Consider the following 27,734-nt stretch of genomic DNA (forward strand, 5'->3'; position numbering starts at 1 on the left):
ATTTACATTTTTATCTCTATACATATAAAAATTTTCCAAAATCCAAATTGTACAATGTTATTCCTCTGTTAAAACTCTAATTAAAAAAACTAATACAAAGGCCTAAGAAACTGTGCTTAACTTGCCTATATATTTAAGTGATCCAAGTGCTAACTGGATTTATCATAACATAATCAACTTGAGTTCTGACATTGTTTAGTGTCTGTTAATACTTGTTAGTCACAAATTCACTCACTTTTCTGAACCACAAATTCTGTTCAAAACTTCTTAAATTGAACATTTTGGCTAGCACCACAAAAATAAGTAGGTAGGTAGGTAGATAGATAGATAGATAGATAGTTAGATGGAGAGAGGATCATACAAGCACATACAACTGGCAATACTAAAACTACTGTCTTGCAATAAACCCAAATGTCCATATACAGGTAAACAATTAAATTTAAAATGTATAAAGACTCATAACGTTTTATGCTAAAGCTAACTACAGCTGGCTAGCATTTTTCTAGTGCTGCTCCATCTATGCATGAAGAGACTTGAAATAAAATCCTGAGTTCCAAAAATGCTTCATTGGAATACAGCAAGTCTCTCTACAAAAAGAAAACTTCTAGATTTTCCCAAATGCCACAATTTCAAAAACAGTAACGGTCCTATCCCTGTGTCCAGCAACACAGACCACAACCTCATAAGTTACCCTTTACTGATCTACGCAAGTTTTCAAAAGCCAGAGCAAGCTGGTACCCACCAAATGAGGCAAAGAGGGAACAATGAATGCCAGAAGGAATCATCACAAAGATCCAAATCACAGCCACCGGGAAAGCCCTAAACCCTCTGCTTCTGAAGACTCACTGTGTAACAAGCAGACTTGGAGCTAGAAGGGGTAAAGGAAGAAGGGTGATCCCGTATTGTTCACATCCCATGTCTAATACAGAGCATTTTCATGTCAACAGAAAGCATACCATGAAAAAAGATCTGTGGAGGATGAAATGGAAAGGTAGTCACAAAAAGAGGATGTAAGGGGAGAGCACACTCATGACAACTTTTGTAGACGTCATCTTTGCATTTTCATCCTGCTCTATGCATGGCTAATCAGAGATCCACTGGAAGCTTCAGAACCAAGGGAAAGGCCTAGCAGGGCTATTTGGCTTTCAATTTTTCTCTGTTTATTGCCAATATATATTCATCAGGCTTAGAAACAACTCTTGAACAAGGGCAGCCTCACCTCAACGAAATGTAAATTACTCACATGTGCTAAAACCTAGACTTGCCACCACTAATGAGCACATTAAAGGAAAATGCTCGCTGGACGACTGCAACCTTTTTACCTAACCCTGTGTGCACAGAAAGCTACACTTCAACATCAATTAAAGACACTAGCTGCAAAACAGTAACAGAGCAGCCCTGTCACCACTCTCAATACCACATAGATGAGAAAGTTAAGACAGAAAAAAAATGGTCACATTTCATCAACAAAAAATATTGTGTAAAATATTATTGTACATGTGGTCAGCTTTGGCCAAGATTTGTGAAACTTGTCTAAAAGTTGCCATTATTTCAAACCATTTCCTTAGAGCGCAAATAGGATTTCTCATTGTGAAGGAAAAAAAAAATTAAACAACAAAAAAAGAATTCAACAAAGTACTAATCTATAGGTTCATTCTTTTTTTTTTTTTATTTTGAGACAGTCTCACTACATTGCCCTGGGTAGAGTGCTGTGGTGTCACAGCTCACAGCAACCTCCAACTCTTGGGCTTAAGCGATTCTCTTGCCTCAGCCTCCCAAGTAACTGGGACTATAGGCGCCTGCCACAACACCCAGCTATTTTTTGGCTGTACTTGATTTAGTCAACAAAATCTGAACATAAGTAATCTAAAACTCACCAAAGTCTTGGCAAGTTTAGAAACTCGTCAAATCTTGAAAAGTTTAGAACCTTGTCAAGAAAAAACATTACAAACGATATAAACCATTGATTTATATATGAAAACAGTTATCCGACTTAGGGGATCAGGGGCCGTATTACCGGGCACAAAATATTAGAAGATTAGAGTCAACTCAGCGTAATCTAATCTGCAACTTATAGAGAAAAAATCTAAAATGAAATATAAACAGACATCGAATACTTTTTTTTTTTTTATAGAGACAGAGTCTCACTTCTCACTTTACCACCCTTGGTAGAGTGCCATGATGTCACAGGACTCACAGCAACCTCCAGCTCTTGGGCTTTCGCGATTCTCCTGCCTGAGCCTCCCGAGTAGCTGGGACTACAGGTGCCCACCACAATGTCCAGCTATTTTTTGGTTGCAGTTCAGCCGGGGCTGGGTGTGAACCTGCCTCCCTCGGTATATGGGAGCCACAGGCGTCACCTGACATCTAGTACTTATTAACTTTAAAAATAATTTTCATAAGATAAATTTTTAAATTTAAATAAAAATTTCAAAAATGTGGCCACAGAATAAAGTATCACTAGTATGTCATCATGTGACAGTTATTGTTCCAAAGAATACTATAAGTACAAGTAAGTGCTCATAACGTTAGCACATCTGAATGTGGTTTTCTTTTACTGCTTGCCTAAAATCACACTAGATTCTTAAAGCCCTTAAAAGAGTAATCATAACAAATATTATACAATAAAACATTAAAAATATACTTATTTTCTCCATGTGGAGTCTGACTGCACTTAAGTTTTCCAGATTCTGGTGTTCAGTTAAACTCTAGCTTTTTTAGAACTCTCAGGTTTTGTAAAAAGTTTGATCTAAAGAACATAAGGTGAGAAGATCAACTGAGCTCAGCCCGTGCAATTTAGCAAAAACAATCTCTAAAAATAATTCTTCATATTATTTGAAGAGAAATACATTTTACAGAAATAGCTCATTTGTTATTAATATTAAAAAAATTAAAAATTTTATGACCAATTCATAAGGAGTGGAAATGTTTTACATTTTTGCAATTCTCCAAACATATGGCTTAATAGAAGACAGTTGTCTTCTCAAATTTTACTACTTGAGTTCTAGTCCCAGTGGGCTGAGCACCTACTAGAATGTGATTAGGAAAATCATTTTTATTTCTCTAAATATTATTATTTCTTCATGTATAAATCAAAGATGATGACACAATAGGGCCCTTAATAAGAACATGTGAAACCACTTTTATTTTTTTTTTTTATTTTTTTGAGACAGTCTCACTATGTCACCCTGGGTAGAGTGCTGTGGCGTCACAGCTCACAGCAACCTCCAACTCTTGGGCTTAAGCGATTCTCTTGCCTCAGCCTCCCAAGTAGCTGGGACTACAGGCGCCCACCACAACGCCCAGCTATTTTTTGGTTGTAGTTGTCATTGTTGTTTGGCAGGCCCAGGCTGGATTTGAACCTCCCAGCTTCAATGTTATATGGCTGGCACCCTGGCCAATGAGCTACAGGCATCGAGCCTGAAACCACTTTTTAATGCATGTATATTTGTATTTATAAGTATACTTATCTATGTTAAGATATTTTTTAGTATTTGGCAATGCCCCAAATAAGAGAATCACTGGTTCACTAGGAACCAGTCCTAGTTCCTAGGACTCACTGAGTCCTCATCTTTCCACTGTCAACAGTCCCAACTGACATCACTTTTTCTCTTATCCAGAAGCATCACCCACCTAGGTATCAGGAGTTTGGCAAATGCTCTTTCTCCGCCCTTGAAAAAAAAGTACACCTATCCAGGTAACTTCCCCAGAGGATTAAAAACCTGTGTCTACCTTCTCTAGGACAAGTATTTCTGTGTTAGCAGGTTACTTTTTGGCATCTCAGAGAGAATCATTTTGCCCTCTACCTCTTATCATCATTTACTTGATATGAGTATCCTTCACTGCAGTTCATATCCCTTATTGCTGTTTTGAATCTACCAAATGCTGCTACTGCCGACCCTCACAGGCCACCACTAAAACTATCCCAGCCAGGGCATCTGAACAGTGAGTGCTCCAACAAACAGGTTCTTGGTTGCTGATAAAGATGCCACCTACCTACTCAACTGGAACCGCCGAGCACAGACTCTGCCACAGATCACCACTGAGCGCCCCCATTCTTTCTCTGTGCTGGGCGTCTGCCCTCTCCTGGTGCTTCTTCCCTCTTCTAACTTCAGGGAGCAGAGTGGAATTTTTATAGGCAGCTACTTCTGTAATCTACTGGGGACCTTAAATGTTCTACAAACTATAGATATCAAGACACTGAACAAAGTATAGTCTTATAGTCTTACAGGGAAAAAATAAGGATGGATGAGAAAAAGAGAGACCTGAAAACATCTGGGATTTTGTGTTGCCCTACCACAAGCTGTACGATCTCTTCTTCAGAGGTAGCAGAGCCCAGTAGTTACGAGCGTGAGTAATGACTGGCTTCAGATTCTTGCCCTGGCACAAATCACTGTGTGATCTTGAGAAACTTCTGCTTCTTCACCACTACAGAGGCTGTTATGCTGAGCAAATGGGTTAGTATGTACAGAGTACTGGGAATGTGCCTGGCACACAGAAGTACTCAAAAAGTGTTAAGTCTCCTCTATTCCTATTGCGGCCACAATCAACCTATTTTTATTTGTACTCTTATTTTATCTAAGCTCATTATTTTTTCTCTCCTGTTCACTTTTAAAATTTCCATACTTTTGGCCAGGTGTGGTATCTCACACCTACAATCCTAGCACTGTAGGAGGCCAGCGTGGTTGGATTGCATGAGCTCAGGAGTTCAAGACCAGCCTGAGCAAGAGTAAGACCCCAGTCTCTACTAAAAACAGAAAAACTAGTTGGGCATAGTGGCACATGCCTGTAGTCCCAGCTACTGGGAAGGCTGAGGCAAGAAGACTGTTCAAGCCCAAGAGTTCGATGTTGCTATGCACTATGGCAACACCATGATACTCTATCCAGGGCAACAGAGTATGACTCTGTCTCACAAAAAATAAAAATAAGTAAAATAAAATTGCCATACTTTTTTTTTTGTAGAGACAGAGTTTCACTTTATGGCCCTAGGTAGAGTGCCATGGCACCACATAGCTCACAGCAACCTCCAACTCTTGGGCTTGAGCGATTCTCTTGCCTCAGCCTCCCAAGTAGCTGGGACTACAGGCGCCCGCCACAACACCCGGCTATTTTGTTTTTGTTTTTGTTTTTGTAGTTCGGCCGGGGCTGGGTTTGACCCCGCCACCCTCGGTATATGGGGCTGGCACCCTACCGACTGAGCCACAGGTGCCACCCAAAATTGCCATACTTTTAAATGATCTGATAAAAGATAATAACAGGATAATAAAAACTACAATCTTTATACCCTATATTAATATGCACCCAAATTAAAGCTCCAAAACATAAAGATTGCAAAAGACAAATATATAGCTAACAAATTTACATAGAAGACAAAGCCCTACTATATTAAAAGTCATTTACAAAAATCCAATATATGATTTTGGGCCAGGTGTGGTGGCTCATGCCTGTAATCCTAGCACTCTGGGAGGCCAAGGTGGGTGGATTGCCAGAGCTCACAGGTTTAAGACCAGCCTGAGCAAGAGCAAAACCCCATCTCTAAAAAGGAATAGCTGGACATTGTGGCAGGTGCCTGTAGTCCTAACTACGTGGGAGGCTGAGGCAAGAGAATCGCTTGAGCCCAAGAGTTTGAGGTTGCTGTGAGCTGTGACACCACAGCACTCTACTGAAGGCACAAAGTAAAAAAAAAAAAATCCAATATATGATTTTTAAGCAAATGAAATAGGAAATAATAGAGCCTAATATTTAAGGTTTTTTAACAAATAAACAAAAACACATTTCAAATTAGTTTAGTGTGAATAACAAAAAGATTAAACCTCCTTCAAAAGTCTGTCTCATGTATGGAAGTATATATAAGGAATTCCACTGAAAGGTAAAGAATCATGAATGAGTTGTAGGCAAGGTGGAAAGCGGCAGCAGTTCAGAGATGAGTAAGGAAAGGCAACTGGCTTGACCTGAAAGTAATTACACTATGACCAAAAAAAAACATGGAAGTGGAGAGGGACAAGCAGAGGAAACTTGCTCATCCTGTCTAGAACGCTCTTCCTCCCTTAGACCCCAGTGTAAATGCCACCCTCTCCATGGACTGTCCTTACATCTAAATAGGCCACCCAGGCACCTTCCAGCCACAGTGCATGGCCATCGTTTCGAGCTCAGAATCTCTTCACAGTTTTAAAAATGTCTACTGGGCTTGATGTATGCTGTATCTATCAATATTTGCCATATTAAAATTAAGAAACATTTTAAATTTTAAAAGAATAGCCCATTTAATATGAACAATGAAAAATAACATTTTGTGACAAATTCATTAGTAAGAGTGGAAATGTTTTCTATTTTTGTCGATCTCTTTAACATCTGGTTTAACAGAAGAAAGCTGGATTCTCACATCTGGTTTCTGCACTCACTCTATTGTGATAACACACAGCTGATCATGTAGCTGCTGGCAAATCCTACTGAACAAACCTGAGAGAATGGAGGACTACTAAAGTAAACTGTTTACTTTAGAGCAGGCGTCCTCAAACTGCGGCCCGCGGGCCACATGAAGTGGTATGAATTGTATTTGTTCCCATTTTGTTTTTTACTTCAAAATAAGATATGTGCAGTGTGCATAGGAATTTGTTCATAGTTTTTTTTTTAAACTATAGTCCAGCCCTCCAACGGTCTGAGGGACAGTGAATTGGCCCCCTGTTTAAAAAGACTGAGGACGCCTGCTTTAGAGTCTCTGAAAGGATCTTGAAGGCTCCCAAGTGCCCCAGAACACGATGAAAACCTGTTTTATTCCGGCCACATACACTGAGGCTGGCAGGTGCCTGTAGTCCCAGCTACTCGGGAGGCTGAGGGAAGAGAATCACTTAAGCCCAAGAGTTTGAGGTTGCTGTAAGCTGTGACACCATGGCATTCTACCAAGGGCAACATAGTGAGACTCTGTCTCAAAAAAAAAAAAAAAAGAAGAAAGAAAAGAAAACCTGTTTTATTGTATCACTCATTTTTGTTTTCTTTATGGCACTCATCATGATCTGACTTTGTGAATTTATTATCAACCTCTCGTATGTGTACTAGAAAGTAACTCCATGAAAGCTCAGACTTTGTCTTGTTCACATTGAATATATCCACACATATGTATGTGACATATATATCTAGAATCTAGAACAGATCTGATGCCTTCCCACTGCAGAACAGGTTCCCAAATGGCCTTGACCTGGCTCCTTTCCCCCTTGCCTAAAATTCTTGGGTAGAATATACCAAAGATACAACATTCTGAAATAAGAAGAAACTTGCAGAAACAGCCCAGCCTTTGTCCTTGTCCTTTCTAGAATAGGATGTCCTACAAGGCTTTGGCCCAACAAATACCCTTGGGTATAACCAAGAGCCCCTTGGTTTATAAAACCCAGAGTGGAGAACTTTCGGCATCCTTCAGCTGCAGGGCAGAATAAGGCATGTGTGGACAACATTCCATCCAACCCAGACAGCTTTCCAGATCCTTGCAGACTGGCGTGCCACGGAGCCTAGGTTTCTGTCTATCCTTGCTACGTATCTATGAGTAATAAACATGTTTTGCTGATGTACTGTGCAAATGTTCTGTCTCACTGGACTCATATGCCAGTGACTTGTTTTGTGTAAAGCCTCCTGCCAGATCTTGGAACCTCTGTAAATCTGGCAGGGTGTTTAAAGTCCTCCCCCAGAATCGGTAACCAGTGCACAATGAGGCGCTCCCCAGGGCTTGACACCAGTACCAGGTATAATTCTGCTTCTCACTCACTCACAGCAGAAAGCAAGTGATGAAACTCCAATGTAAATGAATTAATGGTCTGTCTTTAATTTTGTAACCCACCTGGAAAACAATGCGCATAGATTCTTAGCCTTTGCTAGGTGAACTCAAGTGAGTTCAATGTTTGGTTTCTTATAATTGAAAAACATATACACCATCAATGGAAGCTGTTCATTCTACCATGTAACATCAGTTTCCCAAATTGTGCCAAGTGTTAATGGACATTCTGTTGTGAAAGTTGCAAGTACCAGGATAAAATCACTCATCAGACCCAAACAAATTGGAGACAGGAAAGTATGAAGGAAGAGGGCTCATGCCTATGACGTCTTAAGTGGAAACTGCCTCAAGGACTCACCTAAAATAACCCCACAAGAAAGTTTTTCACATCCTTCAAGCCTCTTACACTTTTCATGACCTATGCTTTGCACATATGCACATATTTCTAGGTCCAGGCTTATCAGTAGACATCCGCTAGGGCTGCAGCAATTCAGACAGCTATCAGGAAGATACTTGCCTAGTAACAGCCTCTCCACCAATGAACCACCCCATCTCTGCTTTTTACCTAACGAACTCTCTTTCTAAGCAACTTACGTAAACTTTTCCTTTTTGCCAATAAGAGCATTCTCTTACCCTCCCCCCGTCCTGGGTGCACCTGCACCTTGCTATAGCTGTGCATCCTGGATTACAGTTCCTTTTGGTTTTACTCTCAAATAAATCTATTATACTATGTATTAGGTTATTAAGGATGAAATGCCCGATTTCTTTAAATACTAATATCTCTGACATTTCTCTAGTCAGGATTTACCACTGTGAATCACAGAAAAGAAATTGGCACCTACCTCAAAGGTGCCACAGATGGCAGAAAAAGTAGGTGGAAGTACCAACGGGATCTGCTATATTGTGACATTTCAAAAGGGGGTTCAAAGGTCATCTTGGTAGAACTTTAAATGAATATTTGCCCCTAAGACTACCATGAGAAATAGCTGATGTTTCTTTCTCTTCGATTCTTTTAGACTTGGCTGGATTGCTTAGAATCTAACCCACACATGACTACTTCAGAATCAATTCCAAGAATTGTACAAAAAAGGCCAAAACAGGAACATGTCCCCACGCCATTTCCTTCTTTCAAGGGTACCCTCCTTCCAGCTTCTGCCTAATGGTGGCTGCTCTCTAGTAACTCTGGACAGTAAGTACCTTTTTACATTTGCCCAGAATATAGAATTGGGGATCTATGGAGAGACTGGTTGGACAGAAGCTGTTCAACCATTACCAAAAACAGAACCTTCCACTAAGACATATTAATATTCTTGATTACAGACTAATTTATCCTAGAGACCTAGACCTAATGAAGCTAATATCTGACATCTTTATACTATTAATGACTAAAACAACCTTAAACCCCATCCTTCTGTGAGCATGAATGTCTCTTACCCATGGCAGGTGTGTGTGGAATTGGAGAATGAACATTAGCATCTCAGGTTTAGATTCAATTCCTGAGTAAGCCTTGCATAAGAGTTTAAATTGAATAGTTAAAGTAAGGCAGTCTTGAGAGAAGAAAGGGAGTTAGCGGTGAGGGAGGAGGTTGGCAAACCAAGATGTGGGATTCAAGATATATGTACTGAAATAAATGAAGGTGGTGTGGACAAAGTATTTTCAAGAGAGTTCATTATTTGCAGCTCTGTTGTTAGTGGCCATTAGGTCCACTTTATGGGCTAAAGCTAAATAGACAGACTAGGTCTTAACCTCTGTAATATTTTTCCCTTTGGAAAAAAAGAAAATCCAAGGGCAAAAAAATGTTTGTGTCCTCATTCCAGTATCCATCTTAGTGCCCTCTCCCTATTGGTTGTGTGTCATATATTGTGAATGATAACCTGAACTTAGAGACCTAAGAGAAATGAATAAATATGTGAAAAGCAAATACAGGACATTGTTAACTGCAGAATCTGCTGACATTCACAGTACAATTCTTTTTCTGTCTTTCTTAACTTTTTCATTAAAAGAATATGTTAGGGGAAAAAATATTAATAAATGTCCATACCCACTATTCCCAGAAGTCTGTAAATAAGTCTCATTGGTTAGGAAGATACTGTCAAACTAAACCTCTTAAACTTTAAGTTAAAGTAAAGTTGCATTATAAACATCCAATGAGTCAACTAGTTACAAAAACAATAAAGTAGTGGGAAAGAAAAACGATGCATCCACTATGGAAAATAGTATGGCAGACTCTCAAGAAGTTAAACACACGATTACCACTTGATCCAGCAGCTCCACTCCTAACTATATAATCAAAAGAAGTGAAAGCAAGGACTCCAACAAATACTTTTTGCCCTCAGTAGAGTGCCATGGCGTCACAGCTCACAGCAATCTCAAACTCCTGGGCTCAAGAGATCCTCTTGCCTCAGCCTCCTGAGTAGCTGGGACTACAGAAGCGGTTCTCAACCTGTGAGTCTTGACCCCTTTTTAACAATGAAAATACACTGCAGCATTAGGAAGGTTGAGAACCACTGGACTACAGTCACCCACCCCAATACCCAGATACTTTTAGAGATGAGGTCTCGCTCTTGCTCAGGCTGGTCTCAAACTCCTGAATTCAACCAATCCATTTGCCCCAGCCTCCCAGAATGCTAGGATTACGGTGTGAGCCCCTGCACCCAGCCACCAACAAATACTTCTATACCAATATTCATAGGATCATTATTCATAATAGCCAAAAGGTAGAAACAAACTAACATCCATAAACAGGTGATGGAAAAACTGTGCTATATCCACACAACAGACCGTTAACATTACTCAGCCTTAAAGAGGAAGGAAATCCTGGCATGTACTACAACCAGATGAACCCTGAAAACATGAAACATAAGTGAAATAAGCCAGACACTAGAGAACAAATATTGTATAATTCTACTTATATGAGGTACCTAGCATAGCTAAATTCATAAGAGAAAATAGAGGCTAATAAGAATTGGGGGTAGGTAAAGAATAGGGATTAGCATCTAATAGGTACAGTTTCTGTCTGTGTAATGAAAAAGGTCTGGAGATGGATAGTGCTGATGGCTACGCAAGAGCTGTAAACAAAATTAATGTCACTAAACTGTATTCTTAAAAATGGTGAAAGATGGGCAGCGCCTGTGGCTCAGTCGGTAAGGCGCCGGCCCCATATACCGAGGGTGGCGGGTTCAAACCCGGCCCCGGCCAAAAACTGCAACCAAAAAATAGCCGGGCGTTGTGGCGGGCGCCTGTGGTCCCAGCTACTCGGGAGGCTGAGGCAAGAGAATGGCTTAAGCCCAGGAGTTGGAGGTTGCTGTGAGCTGTGTGAGGCCACGGCACTCTACCGGGGGCCATAAAGTGAGACTCTGTCTCTACAAAAAAAAAAAAAAAAAAATGGTGAAAGAGCAAAATTTTATGTTATATATGCTTTACAACAAAAATGTATGTAATTTAAAAATAAGTAAAATAAAACATTTAAAAATGTATCAAAATAAAATGAGCCTTAATTTCAACTGAATGATATTTGGATCTGTGAAAGGTAATGATAAGAATGGGGTCATTCTCGATCAGGGTGGAGCAAGATGGCAGCCGAGTAACAGCTTCCTTGCATCTGGGCACCGTGAGTCTGGGGATATAGGACTCCAGGCATCTCTGGCTGGTGGGATCTGCCTATCATCACCCCTGAGAGGATACAGGGAGTCAGCGAGAGACTTCTGGACCCCAAGAGGAGGACTAAAACAGTGGAAAACCGGCAAGTGGTCGCGTGTGTTCAATCCGCCTAAACCCGCCCGCAACTGTAAGTTCAGTAGCAGCGAGACTGCAAACCAGAAAGGCCTTACCTGTGAACTGTTTTGGTGTCTTTGGACTTGGCACTCAGCTGAACTGCCTTGGGGAGAGCCTGAGCGGGAGTGCGGAGAACTCTGGCCTTTGTCTAGGGCCCCAGTCTGAGCCGCTGAGCCAGACGGAGCTAATAGAGTTTGGCTCTGGGTCACAGGCAGACATTGTGAGCGATCTGCCCTGGCAAGCTCCGCCCTCAGGGTCGCAGAGCTGGAATTGGGTGGGAGCTGGTAACCCAGCGACCAAGTAGCCTAAGGGCGGGGTCTGAGCCGCCTTGCAGCCCTAACCCTCGGGGGCAGAGGGAGACCAGTTTTGACACACAGGGTAAGTGGATAGCCACTTCAGCAGTGATTCCAGCAACAAGCACTTCCCTGAGAAAGCTTCTGCTCAGTAAGTGAACAAGTTCAAAGTGCCTTTTAAGTGGGCTGAAGAGAGATTTAGGGTGTCTACCTGCTGGGGTTCGAGAAACTAGCAGCCTCCAGTCGTATCAGAACTGTGATTAACATCTCATACCCCAGAAGACCACGTGTTGCCCAGACAATATTCAATTCCATATACATACTGCTTTGTTTTTGGTTCCGTGTGTGTTTTTTTTTGTTTGTTTGTTTGGTTTTTTTTTTGGTTTGGTTGTTTTTTTTGTTTATTTTGACGTTCTAGATTGTTGTTTTGTTTTTTAAGTTCAACCTTTTCCATACAGATCCTTTTTCTTTCTCAATTTTTCTAGTTTAATTATAATTTCCCATTGCTGCCTATTTCAATAATCAGAACTTCATTTTTGTTAGTGTTTCTACCACTATTATTTGGTTTTTCCAGCCAATTTTATCCCGTAAAGTTTTCTGTTTGCTTGTTTTGGTTTGATTTATAGCATTTTTGTCTTTCCTCTCTACTTGGTGGAGGTGGGGTACTGTGTCTGATCAGGTTAGCAAAGAGCTGCTGACCTCAAGGGAACCACCCCACTTGGCACCCCCAGAAGGTGTTTTTTTTTTTTTTAAGGTTGTATCAAAGTCCCCTACTGTACACCTATATTGCTCTGTCTCCCTCTTTCTGTGCCTCTCTTCTTTTTGTCAATATTCCTTTCACCCAACCACTCTCCTTTCTCTATTGTTCTTTTTTTTCATTTTTTTTTTTTCTTATCAATCGGTCCTCATTTCTTTCATCGCTTTCTTGCTCTTAAACCTTCTCACCCTTCTGGTCCTGTAACCCTTAGTCCACAGGCACAAGAACTTAAAGAGCAAGAGGAATTGAAAGGAAAATTAGGGCAAGTAAACAGATAAAAGAAATCACCCATGAGGAAGAATCAGCAGAAAACTCCAGGCAACATGAAGAACCAGTCCAGAACTACCCCGCCAAGGGACCATGAGGTAGCTACTGCAGAGGATTCCACCTATACAGAAATGTTAGGAATGACAGAAAGGGAATTTAGAATACACATGTTGAAAACAATGAAGGAAATGATGGAAACAATGAAGGAAACTGTTAATAAAGTGGAAAATAACCAAAAGGAAATTCAAAAACAGAATCAAATAAGAGATGAACGATATGAAGAATATAAAAAGGATATAGCAGAGCTGAAGGAAATGAAACAGTCAATCAGGGAACTTAAAGATGCAATGGAAAGTATCAGCAACAGGTTAGACCATGCAGAAGAAAGAATTTCAGAGGTAGAAGACAAAGTTTTTGAGATAACTCAGATAGTAAAAGAGGCAGAAAAGAAGAGAGAGAAAGCAGAACGTTCACTGTCAGAATTATGGGACTTTATGAAGCGTTCCAACATACGAGTTATAGGAATTCCAGAAGGGGAAGAAGAATGCCCCAGAGGAATGGAAGCCATACTAGAGAATATTATAAAAGAAAATTTCCCAAATATCACCAAAGATTCTGACACACTGCTTTCAAAGGGATATCGGACCCCAGGTCGCCTCAACTCTAACCGAGCTTCTCCAAGACACATTGTGATGAACCTCTCCAAAGTCAAGACCAAAGAAAAGATTCTGCAAGCTGCCAGGAGTAAGCGCCAGTTGACCTACAGGGGCAAATCCATCAGATTGACCGCAGACTTCTCTAATGAAACTTTCCAAGCAAGAAGACAATGGTCATCTACCTTTAATCTACTTAAACAGAACAATTTTCAGCCCAGAATTCTGTACCCTGCTAAGCTAAGCTTCAAAATTGACGGAGAAATCAAATCATTTACGGATATACAAACATTGAGGAAATTCGCCACAACAAGACCAGCTCTACAGGAAATACTTCAACCTGTTCTGCACACTGACCACCACAATGGATCAGCAGCAAAGTAAGAACTCAGAAATTAAAGGACAGAACCTAACCTCCACACTGATGCAAAAGATAAAACTAAGCAATGGACTCTCACAAAATAAGACGAATAGAATACTACCACACTTGTCAATTATCTCAATAAATGTTAATGGCTTGAATTCCCCACTGAAGAGACATAGATTGGTTGACTGGATTAAAAAACACAAGCCATCCATTTGCTGTCTGCAAGAAACACACCTGGCTTCAAAAGACAAATTAAAGCTCCGAGTCAAGGGTTGGAAGACAATTTTTCAGGCAAATGGAATTCAGAAGAAAAGAGGAGTTGCAATCTTATTTTCAGACACATGTGGATTTAAAGCAACTAAAGTCAAAAAAGACAAAGATGGTCACTTTATATTGGTCAAGGGAAAAACACAACAAGAAGACATTTCAATTCTAAATATTTATGCACCCAATTTAAATGCTCCCAGATTCTTGAAGCAGACCTTACTCAGTCTGAGCAATATGATATCTGATAATAGCATCATAACAGGGGACTTTAACACTCCTCTTACAGAGCTGGACAGATCCTCTGAACAGAAATTAAACAAGGATATAAGAGACTTAAATGAGACTCTAGAACAACTGTGCTTGATAGACGCATATAGAACACTCCACCCCAAAGATAAAGAATATACATTCTTCTCATCACCCCATGGAACATTCTCCAAAATTGATCATATCCTGGGACACAAAACAAATATCAACAGAATCAAAAGAATTGAAATTTTACCTTGTATCTTCTCAGACCATAAGGCACTAAAGGTGGAACTCAACTCTAACAAAAATGCTCGACCCCACCCAAAGGCATGGAAACTAAACAATCTTCTGTTGAATAACAGATGGGTGAAGGAAGAAATAAAACAGGAAATCATTAACTTCCTTGAGCAGAACAACAATGAAGACACAAGCTACCAAAACCTGTGGGATACTGCAAAAGCAGTTTTGAGAGGAAAATTCATCGCTTTAGATGCCTACATTCGAAAAACTGAAAGAGAGCACATCAACAATCTCACAAGAGATCTTATGGAATTGGAAAAAGAAGAACAATCTAAGCCTAAACTCAGTAGAAGAAAAGAAATATCCAAAATCAAATCAGAGATCAATGAAATTGAAAACAAAAGAATCATTCAGAAAATTAATGAAACAAGGAGTTGGTTTTTTGAAAAAATAAATAAAATAGATAAACCATTGGCCAGACTAACGAGGAATAGAAAAGTAAAATCTCTAGTAACCTCAATCAGAAATGATAAAGGGGAAATAACAACTGATCCCACAGAGATACAAGAGATCATCTCTGAATACCACCAGAAACTCTATGCCCAGAAATTTGACAATGTGAAAGAAATGGATCAATATTTGGAATCACACCCTCTCCCTAGACTCAGCCAGGAAGAAATAGAGCTCCTGAACAGACCAATTTCAAGCACTGAGATCAAAGAAACAATAAAAAAGCTTCCAACCAAAAAATGCCCTGGTCCAGATGGCTTCACTCCAGAATTCTATCAAACCTTCAAGGAAGAGCTTATTCCTGTACTGCAGAAATTATTCCAAAAAATTGAGGAAGAAGGAATCTTCCCCAACACATTCTATGAAGCAAACATCACCCTGATACCAAAACCAGGAAAAGACCCAAACAAAAAGGAGAATTTCAGACCAATCTCACTCATGAACATAGACGCAAAAATTCTCAACAAAATCCTAGCCAATAGATTACAGCTTATCATCAAAAAAGTCATTCATCATGATCAAGTAGGCTTCATCCCAGGGATGCAAGGCCGGTTTAACATACGCAAGTCTATAAACGTTATCCACCATATTAACAGAGGCAAAAATAAAGATCACATGATCCTCTCAATAGATGCAGAAAAAGCATTTGATAAAATCCAGCATCCTTTTCTAATTAGAACACTGAAGAGTATAGGCATAGGTGGCACATTTCTAAAACTGATTGAAGCTATCTATGACAAACCCACAGCCAATATTTTACTGAATGGAGTAAAACTGAAAGTTTTTCCTCTTAGAACTGGAACCAGACAAGGTTGTCCTCTGTCACCTTTACTATTCAACATAGTGCTGGAAGTTCTAGCCAATACAATTAGGCAAGACAAGGAAATAAAGGGAATCCAAATGGGAGCAGAGGAGGTCAAACTCTCCCTCTTTGCTGACGACATGATCTTATACTTAGAGAACCCCAAAGACTCAACCACAAGACTCCTAGAAGTCATCAAAAAATACAGTAATGTTTCAGGATATAAAATCAATGTCCACAAGTCAGTAGCCTTTGTGTACACCAATAACAGTCAAGATGAGAAGCTAATTAAGGACACAACTCCCTTCACCATAGTCTCAAAGAAAATCAAATACCTAGGAATATACCTAACGAAGGAGGTGAAGGACCTGTATAAAGAAAACTATGAAATCCTCAGAAAGGAAATAGCAGAGGATATTAACAAATGGAAGAACTTACCATGCTCATGGATGGGAAGAATCAACATTGTTAAAATGTCCATACTTCCCAAAGCAATCTACCTATTCAATGCCATTCCTATCAAAACACCAACATCGTACTTTCAAGATTTGGAAAAAATGATTCTGCGTTTTGTATGGAACTGGAAAAAACCCCGTATAGCTAAGGCAGTTCTCTGTAATAAAAATAAAGCTGGGGGCATCAGCATACCAGATTTTAGTCTGTACTACAAAGCCATAGTGCTCAAGACAGCATGGTACTGGCACAAAAACAGAGACATAGACACTTGGAATCGAATGGAAAACCAAGAAATGAAACTAACATCTTACAACCACCTAATCTTTGATAAACCAAACAAGAACATACCTTGGGGGAAAGACTCCCTATTCAATAAATGGTGTTGGGAGAACTGGATGTCTACATGTAAAAGACTGAAACTGGACCCACACCTTTCCCCACTCACAAAAATTGATTCAAGATGGATAAAGGACTTAAACTTAAGGCATGAAACAATAAAAACCCTCCAAGAAAGCATAGGAAAAACACTGGAAGATATTGGCCTGGGGAAAGACTTCATGAAGAAGACTGCCATGGCAATTGCAACAACAACAAAAATAAACAAATGGGACTTCATTAAACTGAAAAGCTTCTGTACAGCTAAGGAGACAATAACCAAAGCAAAGAGACAACCTACACAATGGGAAAGGATATTTGCATATTTTCAATCAGACAAAAGCTTGATAACTAGGATCTATAGAGAACTCAAATTAATCCACATGAAAAAAGCCAACAATCCCTTATATCAATGGGCAAGAGACATGAATAGAACTTTCTCTAAAGACGACAGACGAATGGCTAACAAACACATGAAAAAATGTTCATCATCTCTATATATTAGAGAAATGCAAATCAAAACAACCCTGAGATATCATCTAACCCCAGTGAGAATGGCCCACATCACAAAATCTCAAAACTGCAGATGCTGGCGTGGATGTGGAGAGAAGGGAACACTTTTACACTGCTGGTGGGACTGCAAACTAGTACAACCTTTCTGGAAGGAAGTATGGAGAATCCTCAAAGCACTCAAGCTAGACCTCCCATTTGATCCTGCAATCCCATTACTGGGCATCTACCCAGAAGGAAAGAAATCCTTTTATCATAAGGACACTTGTACTAGACTGTTTATTGCAGCTCAATTTACAGTAGGCCAAAATGTGGAAACAGCCTAAATGCCCACCAACCCAGGAATGGATTAACAAGCTGTGGTATATGTATACCATGGAATACTATTCAGCTATTAAAAAAAATGGAGACTTTACATCCTTCGTATTAACCTGGATGGACGTGGAAGATATTATTCTTAGTAAAGCATCACAAGAATGGAGAAGCATGAATCCTATGTACTCAATTTTGATATGAGGACAATTAATGACAATTATGGTTATGGGGGGGGAAACAGAAAGAGGGAAGGAGGGAGGTGGGTGGGGCCTTGGTGTGTGTCACACTTTATGGGGGCAAGACATGATTGCAAGAGGGACTTTACCTAACAATTGCAATCAGTGTAACTTGGCTTATTGTACCCTCAATGAATCCCCAACAATAAAAAAAAAAAAAAAAAAAAAAGAATGGGGTCATTCTCATCATACCCAAAGAAGTCAGAGTTGAGAGACCAGGGGTAAAAAACACTCAGGCACATAACACCTGCTCCAAGAAATGAATTTTCCATGAGTTTCCAGCTGTAGCAACAGCTACAGATCAGTTAACGCACTGGCTGCTAAAATGACCTGTTGTGACTAAGACTAGTTTCACCTATAGCCGACACTCAGTGAAGTGACAGCTTGCCAGCTCCCAAATACTTCTTCGGTGTCAATAAGCTTTCTTTCAAAACAATAGGTATTTTTTCTCTTTCTAATAAAACTCCCAATGTCTTCCTCAGACATGCTAAAGATCATGTGTATGTCCCAAATTCCAGTTCTGTGATTCTCGAAACATTTAATTTTGAGATTCATCTCTATAGTTTATTTGGACTTTGAAAGATCATTAATGAAAGAAACATCCTAACTCAGTTCAAATATACTGAAACTAAAAGTCTGAATTTTCCCACAGAATTTATAATGTATGCAGGTGAAATACACATGACAACTATGATATAGAGGCCAGTGATGAGAAGGGAAAACGGATTATAGTATACAATTGCCAAATTTCTACATTTTACCTGAAAGTTACCACATTAGCTCTAGAAAGACCATGAAAAGTTAGTTATGAATATTGCAATCCTAAGGAATAAAAACTACTAAAAAAAAGCAAAAAAAAAAAAAAAAAAACCCAGATCCAATAGGTAAATTTAAATGCAATTTCAAAAATTATTAAAACAGGGCACCTGTGGCTCAAAGGAGTAGGGTGCTGGCCCCATATGCTGGAGGTGGCGGGTTCAAACCCATCCCTGGCTAAAAACTGGAAAAAAAAAAAAATTATTAAAACAATCCAAAGACAGGAAAGGAAAACAGAAGGGGAAAAAAAAAAAAGAGACAAAGAAAAAAACAAATAAGATGGTAAACATAAACCCAACCACATCAGCCATTAAATAATAATCGATTTTACTATATTGGCACAGTGGTAATAGTTACAAAACAATGAATATATTATAAATCACTGAATTGTTTACTTTTTTTTTTTTTTTTGTAGAGACAGTTTCACTTTATGGCCCTTGGTAGAGTGCCATGGCATCACACAGCTCACAGCAACCTCCAACTCCTGGACTTAAGCGATTCTCCTGCCTCAGCCTCCCTAATAGCTGGGACTACAGGGTGCCCGCCACAACACCCGGCTATTTTTTTGTTGCAGTTTGGCCGGGGCCGGGTTTGAACCCGCCACCCTCGGTATATGGGGCTGGCACCTAACCAACTGAGCCAAGGTGCCACCCTGAATTGTTTACTTTTAAAAGGGTAAGCATTATGGTATGTGATATATCAATATAGCTGTTATATCAATAAAGCTATTATTAAAAAATAAACTAAGGTAGGCTCGGCACCCATAGCATAGTGGTTACAGTGCCAGCCACATACACCGAACCCAGCCTGAGCCAGCTAAAACAACAATGACAACTGCAACAAAAAAATAGCCGGCGTTGTGGCAGGCACCTCCAGTCCCAGCTACTTGGGAAGCTGAAGCAAGAGAATCGCTTATGCCCAAGAGTTTGAGGTTGCTGTGAGCTGTGATGCCACAGCACTCTATCCAGGGCAACATAGTGAGACTGTATCTCAAAAAATAAAATAAAATAAAATAAGGTAAACTAAAAAAAAGCAATAGACTAAATAGTACAATAAAAAGATTTTAGAATGATTAAAAAAGTGTGACTCAACTTTATCCTAGCTACAAGGTATATATAATATTCCAACATGAAGTAACAGATAAAGAAATACATAGCATACATACAATAAGAATAAAATATAGTCTTCAGAGTCAAACAGCAAACAACTTGTCCAAAATCACACAGCTACTAAATGGTAGAGCAAAAATTTTACCTGTCGTTCCGATTCCAGACTGTGCTCCTAACTGCACAGGGGCAGTAAGGAGAGAAATAAGAAAGGTAGAATATAAATTTCAACCTGTTTTAACCTCAAAGAAGGAAAGAAAAATCCCAGTGTCATCAAACCCCCAATTTTTCACCTTCTTTTTAAACTATCCCTCAAAACCCCACAGCCCTAAAAGTATTTGACTTTTTGTTTTTGTCTTTTTTTTTGAGACAGAGCCTCAAGCTGTCATCCTGGATAGAGTGCCGTGGCATCATCACAGCTCACAGCATCCTCCAAATCCTGGGCTCTAGTGATTCTCCTGTCTCAGCCTCCCAAGTAGCTGGGACTACAGGCACCGGCCACAATGCCTGGCTATTTTTTGGTTGCAGCCGTCATTGTTGTTTGGCGGGCCCAGGCTGGATTCAAACACACCAGCTCAGGTGTATGTGGCTGGCACCTTAGTCGTTTGAGCCACAGGCACCGAGCCTTGTCTTTGTTTTTGAGACAGGGTCTCTCTCCGTTGCCCAGCAGTCTGGTATAATCTTAACTCTGCAACCTCCAATCCCTGGGCTCAAGGGATCCTCCTGCCTCAGCCCTCCAAGCAGCTGGCACTACAGGCTCCTACCCCACCACATGCAGCTAATTCTTTTTATACAAAGGTCTCCCCCTTGCTCAGACTGGTCTTGAACTCCTGACCTCAAGCAATCCTTCCATCTTGGCCTCCCAGAGTGTAAGGAGGCATGAGATATCATGCCTGGCCTACATCTTTAAAAGACTTTCTAACTATAAAGGAACATTTCTTCTTTTTGGGTATTAGAGCACTTAGTACTATACACACCATCTTTGAAATCTTCAGTAAATGTTCTATAATTTGAATTTATGCCAACATTCAGGAAAAGAAACATGTTATCAAACATTTCAAAATACATCTGTCATGATAAGGGTTACATGAACTTGCATTCATCAGTTCTTAAAAATTCTTTGAACATCACATATGTACTGGCCACAGTTATAAAAATAATAGAAAATTATTGTCAAAAAGAAAGGAATCGGGCAGCGCCTGTGGCTCAGTGAGTAGGGCGCCGGCCCCATATGCCAAAGGTGGCGGGTTCAAGCCCAGCCCCGGCCAAACTGCAACAAAAAAAAAAAAATAGCTGGGCGTTGTGGCAGGCGCCTGTAGTCCCAGCTGCTCGGGAGGCTGAGGCAAGAGAATCGCGTAAGCCCAAGAGTTGGAGGTTGCTGTGAGCCGTGTGATGTCATGGCACTCTACCCGAGGGCGGTACAGTGAGACTCTGTCTCTACAAAAAAAAAAAAAAAAAAAAAAAGGAATAACAGAACTTTCTTTCCTAAATGCAGGGAAACTTGAGCAGTTTTACCTAAGAATATCAAAGGTCTACTATAGCCCTACCAGCTCGCTCAGTTACCATAAAGTCAGCAAAACCAAATGAGGATTTACTTTCACTGGTATACAAACTTACAAAATCAGAAACACAAAAGAAATAATTCTGGTTTTAGACCTCCATGATGCTATACCAATGGGGGAATTGAAGAGGACGCAAAGAGAGAAGTCTCCAAAGCCCAAGAGCAGGGGCCAGCTAAAGGTATCAATTAAAAAAACAAGAAATAAAAAACAACCCACTACCTGGCCTCATTGCAACATGTCTTTTTTTTTTTCTCACACACTGTGATCAAGTTGGTTTTATTCCAGGGTTGCAAGACGTCTTAGACGCAATTTGGAACGTGCACTGAGCATGGGATCATACTCTCATTTATCAGCTATGTGACATTTAAGTATTTAACCTTTTGAAGATTATTCTCTCTTGAATAAAACCAACAATAATAATACATCACAGATTGTCGTGAAGATTAAATGAAAATGGTGCAAATTCATCTGCAGGTCGGTATTCCATACGTATTTTTTAAAGCCCGGGATCCACTTTTCTTAGAAAAGTTCTCTGTCTCTTATCTTCTCATTTAAAAAAACAAAAAACCTACTTCAGCAAATAAGAGGTATATATAACAGATCTATAGCAAAATTTTAGAAAAATCAGATGCATGCCTGCATGCCCATACACATATTCTTGCCAAAACAACATAAATTTGATAGCAACTTCTAGAGATTTAAACTAGAGGCTGGGATTGGAGATTTGAAATAAAAAGAAACCTATTTTTCAATGTATTCAGGTCCTTAAATTGCTTAAGATTTTACATTCTCAAAAATTAAAAATTTTAATGTACTAAAATCAAAGGTCTGTGTCCAAAATGGAAAATCTATGTTAATAAGAGAATTTACATAGTTAAAACTGAATGTTTACATAATATACTGTAGAAATAGTTCTCAATCTTTCTTAAACTGTGACATATAAAAATAATAAAGGTCATACACAATATATACTTCCACAAGCTACTCGGATTACAGCCTATATAAATAAGGGTTAAAAACAACTTGGGGCTTGCAGAGTCTAAGTCCCTTTTCTCCCACTCAAAAAAAAAAAAAAAAAAAAAAAAGTAAGTAGAGCGTCACACAGATCACTTTCATTGGCAAATTTTCTCACTTCAGAATTTCAAAATTAGCAGGACATGGTAGCTCACAACTTTAATCCTAGAACTCTAGGAAGCTGAGGTGGGTGGATCACCTGAGCTTGGGAGACCAACCTGAGTAACAGCGAGACCCTGTCTCTAAAAATAGCTGGGCGTTGTGGCAAGCACCTGTAGTCCTAGGGAAGCTGAGACAAGAGTATGGCTTGAGCCTAAGAGTTGCGGTGGCCCTCTACCCAGAGCAACATAGGGAGACTTTGTCCAGCTGCTTGGGAGGCTGAGGCAAGAGAATCGCGTAAGCCCAAGAGTTAGAGGTTGCTGTGAGCTGTGTGAAGTCATGGCACTCTACCCGAGGGTGGTACAGTGAGACTCTGTCTCTACAAAAAAAAAGAAAAAACAAAAAAACAAAAAAAAACTTTAGAATTACTTACAATGTACTTACAACACACTTTACAACTACAACATACCATGGATTGCAGCCGTGTAACTGATATCCCTGCGGCATACCTGTCATCCTCTTCATTTTATAGATGAAAAACTTTTTACCTATTTCCAAATCTTGCTATTACAAAAGACTTTACAATGAACGTTTTTTGATATGTATCTTTGTAGATGAGAGTCTTAAGAGCAGAATTCCTGCATCAAAGAATATATACGTGTTTTAAATTTGGATAGACACTAACAAATTTCGGGAGGGAGGGCCTGAAACACTTTACACTTCCAAGAATAAACCTATTTCCCTGTACACTTCCCTACACTATGTTACAGCTATTTAAAAGTTTTTTGGTTAATCAAATAGATTTTAAAAATTACGTCTCATTTTTACAATAGCTACATTCCTTATCTTGCTAAAAACTCTCTAAGGAAAGACGATAAAAGAGCACAACTGTCAAACCTCACCTGCTTGCCAGTTTCCTCCTATGCCTTCAATGCTGGGCATCCTGGACAGAACTGACTTTTAAATACAGAGAAGACCCAGACACAAAACATAAATTATTAAATCTAACACGTCAATTTCTCCTAAAGCTAATTACTATAACTTAAAACGCTATGTTGCACTGAAATGACATAATAATAATAATAATATAGAAAAACAAGACAGAGAACTGTTCAGGAAGACTATGAAATCTCTTTAAACCTAACACTCCTTTTAACCAGGAGCAAGTAGTTTTACGGTTCAAAGCTCATTTGTAAACTCTGTTAGGAATTCCTTTTCTTAGTCCTAATATTCTTCATAGTCTCTCCTGGCTGGTCCTTTATAGCTTGTAATAAAAGCAGCCCAGAGGGAAAATAAAGAATGGAAAACAGGTTAGAAATAAAATCTGTTTGCTTGGTACGTTAAAATTATTGAAAATTGCTATTTTTATGAAGATAACTTGTAGCTTTATTTTTTCCATGAATTATTTAAACAATAACAAAGAAATAGGATTATGCTCAAGACATGTACAGCAGGAACTGTACAGAATCCAATCGCAAAAGGGGATGGGGTGGAGGGAGGATTGGTGGGACCACACCTACAGTGCATCTTACAAGGGTACATGTGAAATTTACTAAATGTAGAGTATAAATGTCTTAACACAATAACTAAGAAAATGCCGTGAAGGCTATGTTAACTTGTTTGATGAAAATATTTCAAATTGTATATAAAACCAGCACATTATACCCCACGATTGCATTAATGTACACAGAATCCAAGCCCACTCAATGGAAATTGATTATAAAGAATTATTAGCGTTATAAAGATATGTATTGTTCACTGGAGGAATTGTACATTTCTAAGTTAAATCTACAGGAATTATTTTTTAAAAGTCAAGAAATTGTTTTAGTCATAGATATTAAGTAAGAATAATGTATCAGATAAACCAGAAATCATTTTTCTGTAAACAAAAAATTTATACTGGTCTTTGTAAACATATCATAATAAACAGAACCAGAAATTAATAGGGGAAAAACTCTCTGTATTTGACTAAATTTCAAACATAAGATGCAGAACTACAATGAAGGAATTCTAGTATCAAACTAAAAGAAAAAAAGGGAGGGGAAGGTTTTGTTTTTGTTTTTGTTTTTGAGACAGAGCTTCAAGCTGTCACCCTGGATAGAGTGCCGTGCCATCACAGCTCACAGCAACCTACAACTTCTGGGCTCAAGCAATTGTTCTGTCTCTGCCTCCCAAGTAGCTGGGACTACAGGCACCTGCCACAACACCCGGCTATTTTTTGGTTGCAGCTGTCATTGTTGTTTGGCGGGTCCGGGCTGGATTAGAACCCGCCAGCCTCAGGTGTATGTGGCTGGCGCCTTAGCCTCTTGAGCCACAGGCGCCAAGCCCCAAGATTTTTGAGACAGAGTGTCATTTTGTTGCTGTCACTGTCACTCAGTGGAGTGCTGTGGCGTCATAGTTCACAGCAACCTCAAACTCTTGGACTCAAGCAATTCTCTTGCCTCAGCCTTCCAAGAAGCTGGGACTACAGGTACCTGCCACAACACCTGGCTAATTTTTAGAGATTGGGGTCTCTCTCTTGCTCAGGCTGGTCTCCTACTCCTGAGCCCTGGCAATCCACCCACCTTGGCCTCCCAGAGTGTTAGGATTACAGGCATGAAACACCATGCCCAGCCTAAAAACAAAGATTTTAAATCTCCTGCTAGTTTTCTTCACCAAAACTTGCCATATATACCACCACAGCACTAAAAATCATTGGATTTCTAAGAACATACCCAGGTTAAAATAGAAACTACCAATGTTCAATGGATGACACAATGTTTATAAGGCAAAAGAAAATCTGTATGTAATTTCATTTAATTGAGTTACTTTAAAAAACTTACCAACTAGAACCAGATATTCTAAAAGGAACATTTTAAATGATATGCTCTGATGGGAAAATATTTTAATGCTAAGGAAATTATATCCCAAATAAAAATCTTGCCCTGATACACAGACAAAAAGCAAGGGAGCTGCATATTTTTATAACCAACAAAAACACAGTTCTAGTTTACACTAGTCTTTTTTGTGACAGAAGGAACATTCTTGCACATTTAATTTTTTATAATTCATAATCTAATAATGTATATTTGATCCTTCCATAAACGTGTATTGAATTTACTGTGTAGAAACCATTAGCATTGATGAAAAAGGGGGAAACAAAAAGCTGATGAAACCAAGTCTCTTATCTTAAAGGGAAATTAAAGTACAAAAACAATTTTTAACAGACTATGCAAAGTGGTATGTATACCAAATAAGAAATTTTTGAAACTTTAAAATTGCTCTAGAAGTTAGAGGAAGTAAATGACTTCTTACCAAAAGGATATAGAAAGCTTTCCAAGCAGAGGAAACATGTGAAGTGTGCCTTTAAAGACAGTAGTGGGAAAGGTGGCACTAGAGAACAAGTGTGTCCACTGAGGAAAGATAGTGAGAAAAAGCATGTGACGGAACAGAGCCACATTTGGGAAAGGCATGCAGCCAAGCCCAGAGGAGGCATGCTGTCATTAAAGGGAAGTGTAAAATCACGTTTAGAAAAAATATTAGTGAGGAAGAAAGGGGGCCGAACATTCTACACTCTAATATAAAACCTCGGATGGAAATGATCTTACCTTTATTTACAGAGAATTCCGACCACTTCTCACAATATTTTCTTCCCTGAACTCATTTGTGTACCAAACTTATTTTCCACAACATGATTGTCAGCTCCCAGTGAGCAGCACCCAGATCTGATTCATTTTTATATCCTTCTCAAGTGACTTGAACACAGATCCCAAATAAGCATTTTTTTCTTTTTCTTTGAGGCAGTCTCACTGTCTCCCTAACTAGAGTAGCATTCTCATAGATCTGGGCAACCTCAAACTTCTGGGGACTCAAGCCGTTCTCCTGCCGCAGCCTCTCGAGTAGTTGGGACTATGAGTGCCTTCCACCACATCCAGCTAATTTTTCTATTTTTTGTAGAGACAGGATCCCACTGAGGCTAGTCTTGCACTCCTGACCTCAAGGGATCCTCTGACCTCCCAGAGTGCTAGGATTAAGGGGGTTTTTTGTTTATTTGTTTGTTTTTGAGACAGAGTCTCAAGCTGTCACCCTGGGTAGAATGCCGTGGTGTCACAGCTCACAGCAACCTCCAATTCTTGGGCTTAAGTGCCCAGCTTTTTTTTTTTTTTTTTTTTTTGGTTGTAGTTGTCATCATTGTTGTTTGGCCGGCCTGGGCTAGATTCGAACCCACCAGCTCCAGTGTATGTGGCTGGCGCCCTAGCCACTTGAGCTACAAGTGCTGAGCTGGATTAAGTTTTTAATTATAAAACTCAAAGATCATGTACAATATAATAAACTAGGAATCAACCATTAGGAGTAATTTATAACTCTTTAGAGGATTTTATAATTCTTCCATTTTAGAGGATTTTATAACTCTTCCATTTTTTATAATTACTCTTCAAATCAAGACTTAGATTATAGAATAAAAACTCTTCACTTTTCACAATCTTCAAAGAATTGCTGGGACAATTACAATTCTATGATTCATCACTACCCACATTTCCAAAAGCCAGGCTACTACCCTGCTTTCTGAAATATAAGTTAATGGTTTCTTTTATAAGTAATAGTACATTACCAACTTACCAAACATCTGGCAAATTCTTTGTTTTCTGAAAGGAATCCATAACCTGGATGTACCTTAGAAATGAAAGCAAAAACACTTTCAACTTTATCATATTTCAAAACCTTTATAAACAAAATACATAGTGTGTTCATGTCTTTCTTGTTCAAGAGCCTTTCAAAAGTTTCTCTTACACACTGATCAGCTCTAACTCACAGTTCTGAGTATAGAATCACATTCCAAGAAGCTGCTCTTCCATTTACTTTCCACATTCTACCTTTGTCCTGAACATAACTGGGGCCATATGCCGACCTACCTTCCTGCTCACCTGCCTTTGTCCACACTATTCAACAGTTAGCCTACTTTTTCTGAGGCAAACTTTAGCTACAGATTTAGAACATTTTATAATGATTAATGGGTCAAAGAATTATCTTAAAGGAACCTTTGCCAAGACAGATGGAAAACTTGAAATTCCCCTTTCTTTACAGTACTAGGCACTGCTATCTTCCAAAACCCAGAGCACAAAGCAGTCAAGTAACACATTTTATTCCTGATGCTATTAACAATACTCAATTCAGCTACTACTGACTGAGCCCTTTCTCTTAAATGGCACTAAAATGGAAGTTTGGTTTTACTTTTACTTTGTACACTGAATTTTTTTCTTCTTCTAATGTCTACTCTTCTTCCTGGCCCCAATTTAGCCCTTCACAACTACTCTGTGCTATTAT

The 27,734-nt window shown here is 39.3% G+C and overlaps 1 protein-coding gene across 3 annotated transcripts in view; it reads right to left on the minus strand.

Annotated features, from left to right (window-relative positions):
• The window catches only part of PCCA (propionyl-CoA carboxylase subunit alpha), a 396,610-nt gene that overhangs the window by 304,748 nt on the left and 64,128 nt on the right, over positions 1–27,734 (minus strand). For all 3 annotated transcript variants that reach the window (XM_053563974.1, XM_053563972.1, XM_053563973.1), the window contains exon 6: positions 27,030–27,083. In XM_053563974.1, coding sequence (XP_053419949.1) covers positions 27,030–27,083 — 54 coding nt within the window. The remainder of the gene's footprint in view (positions 1–27,029; positions 27,084–27,734) is intronic.

The sequence above is a fragment of the Nycticebus coucang genome, chromosome 15 (genome assembly GCF_027406575.1).
Source record: "Nycticebus coucang isolate mNycCou1 chromosome 15, mNycCou1.pri, whole genome shotgun sequence".
Taxonomy (NCBI): domain Eukaryota; kingdom Metazoa; phylum Chordata; class Mammalia; order Primates; family Lorisidae; genus Nycticebus; species Nycticebus coucang.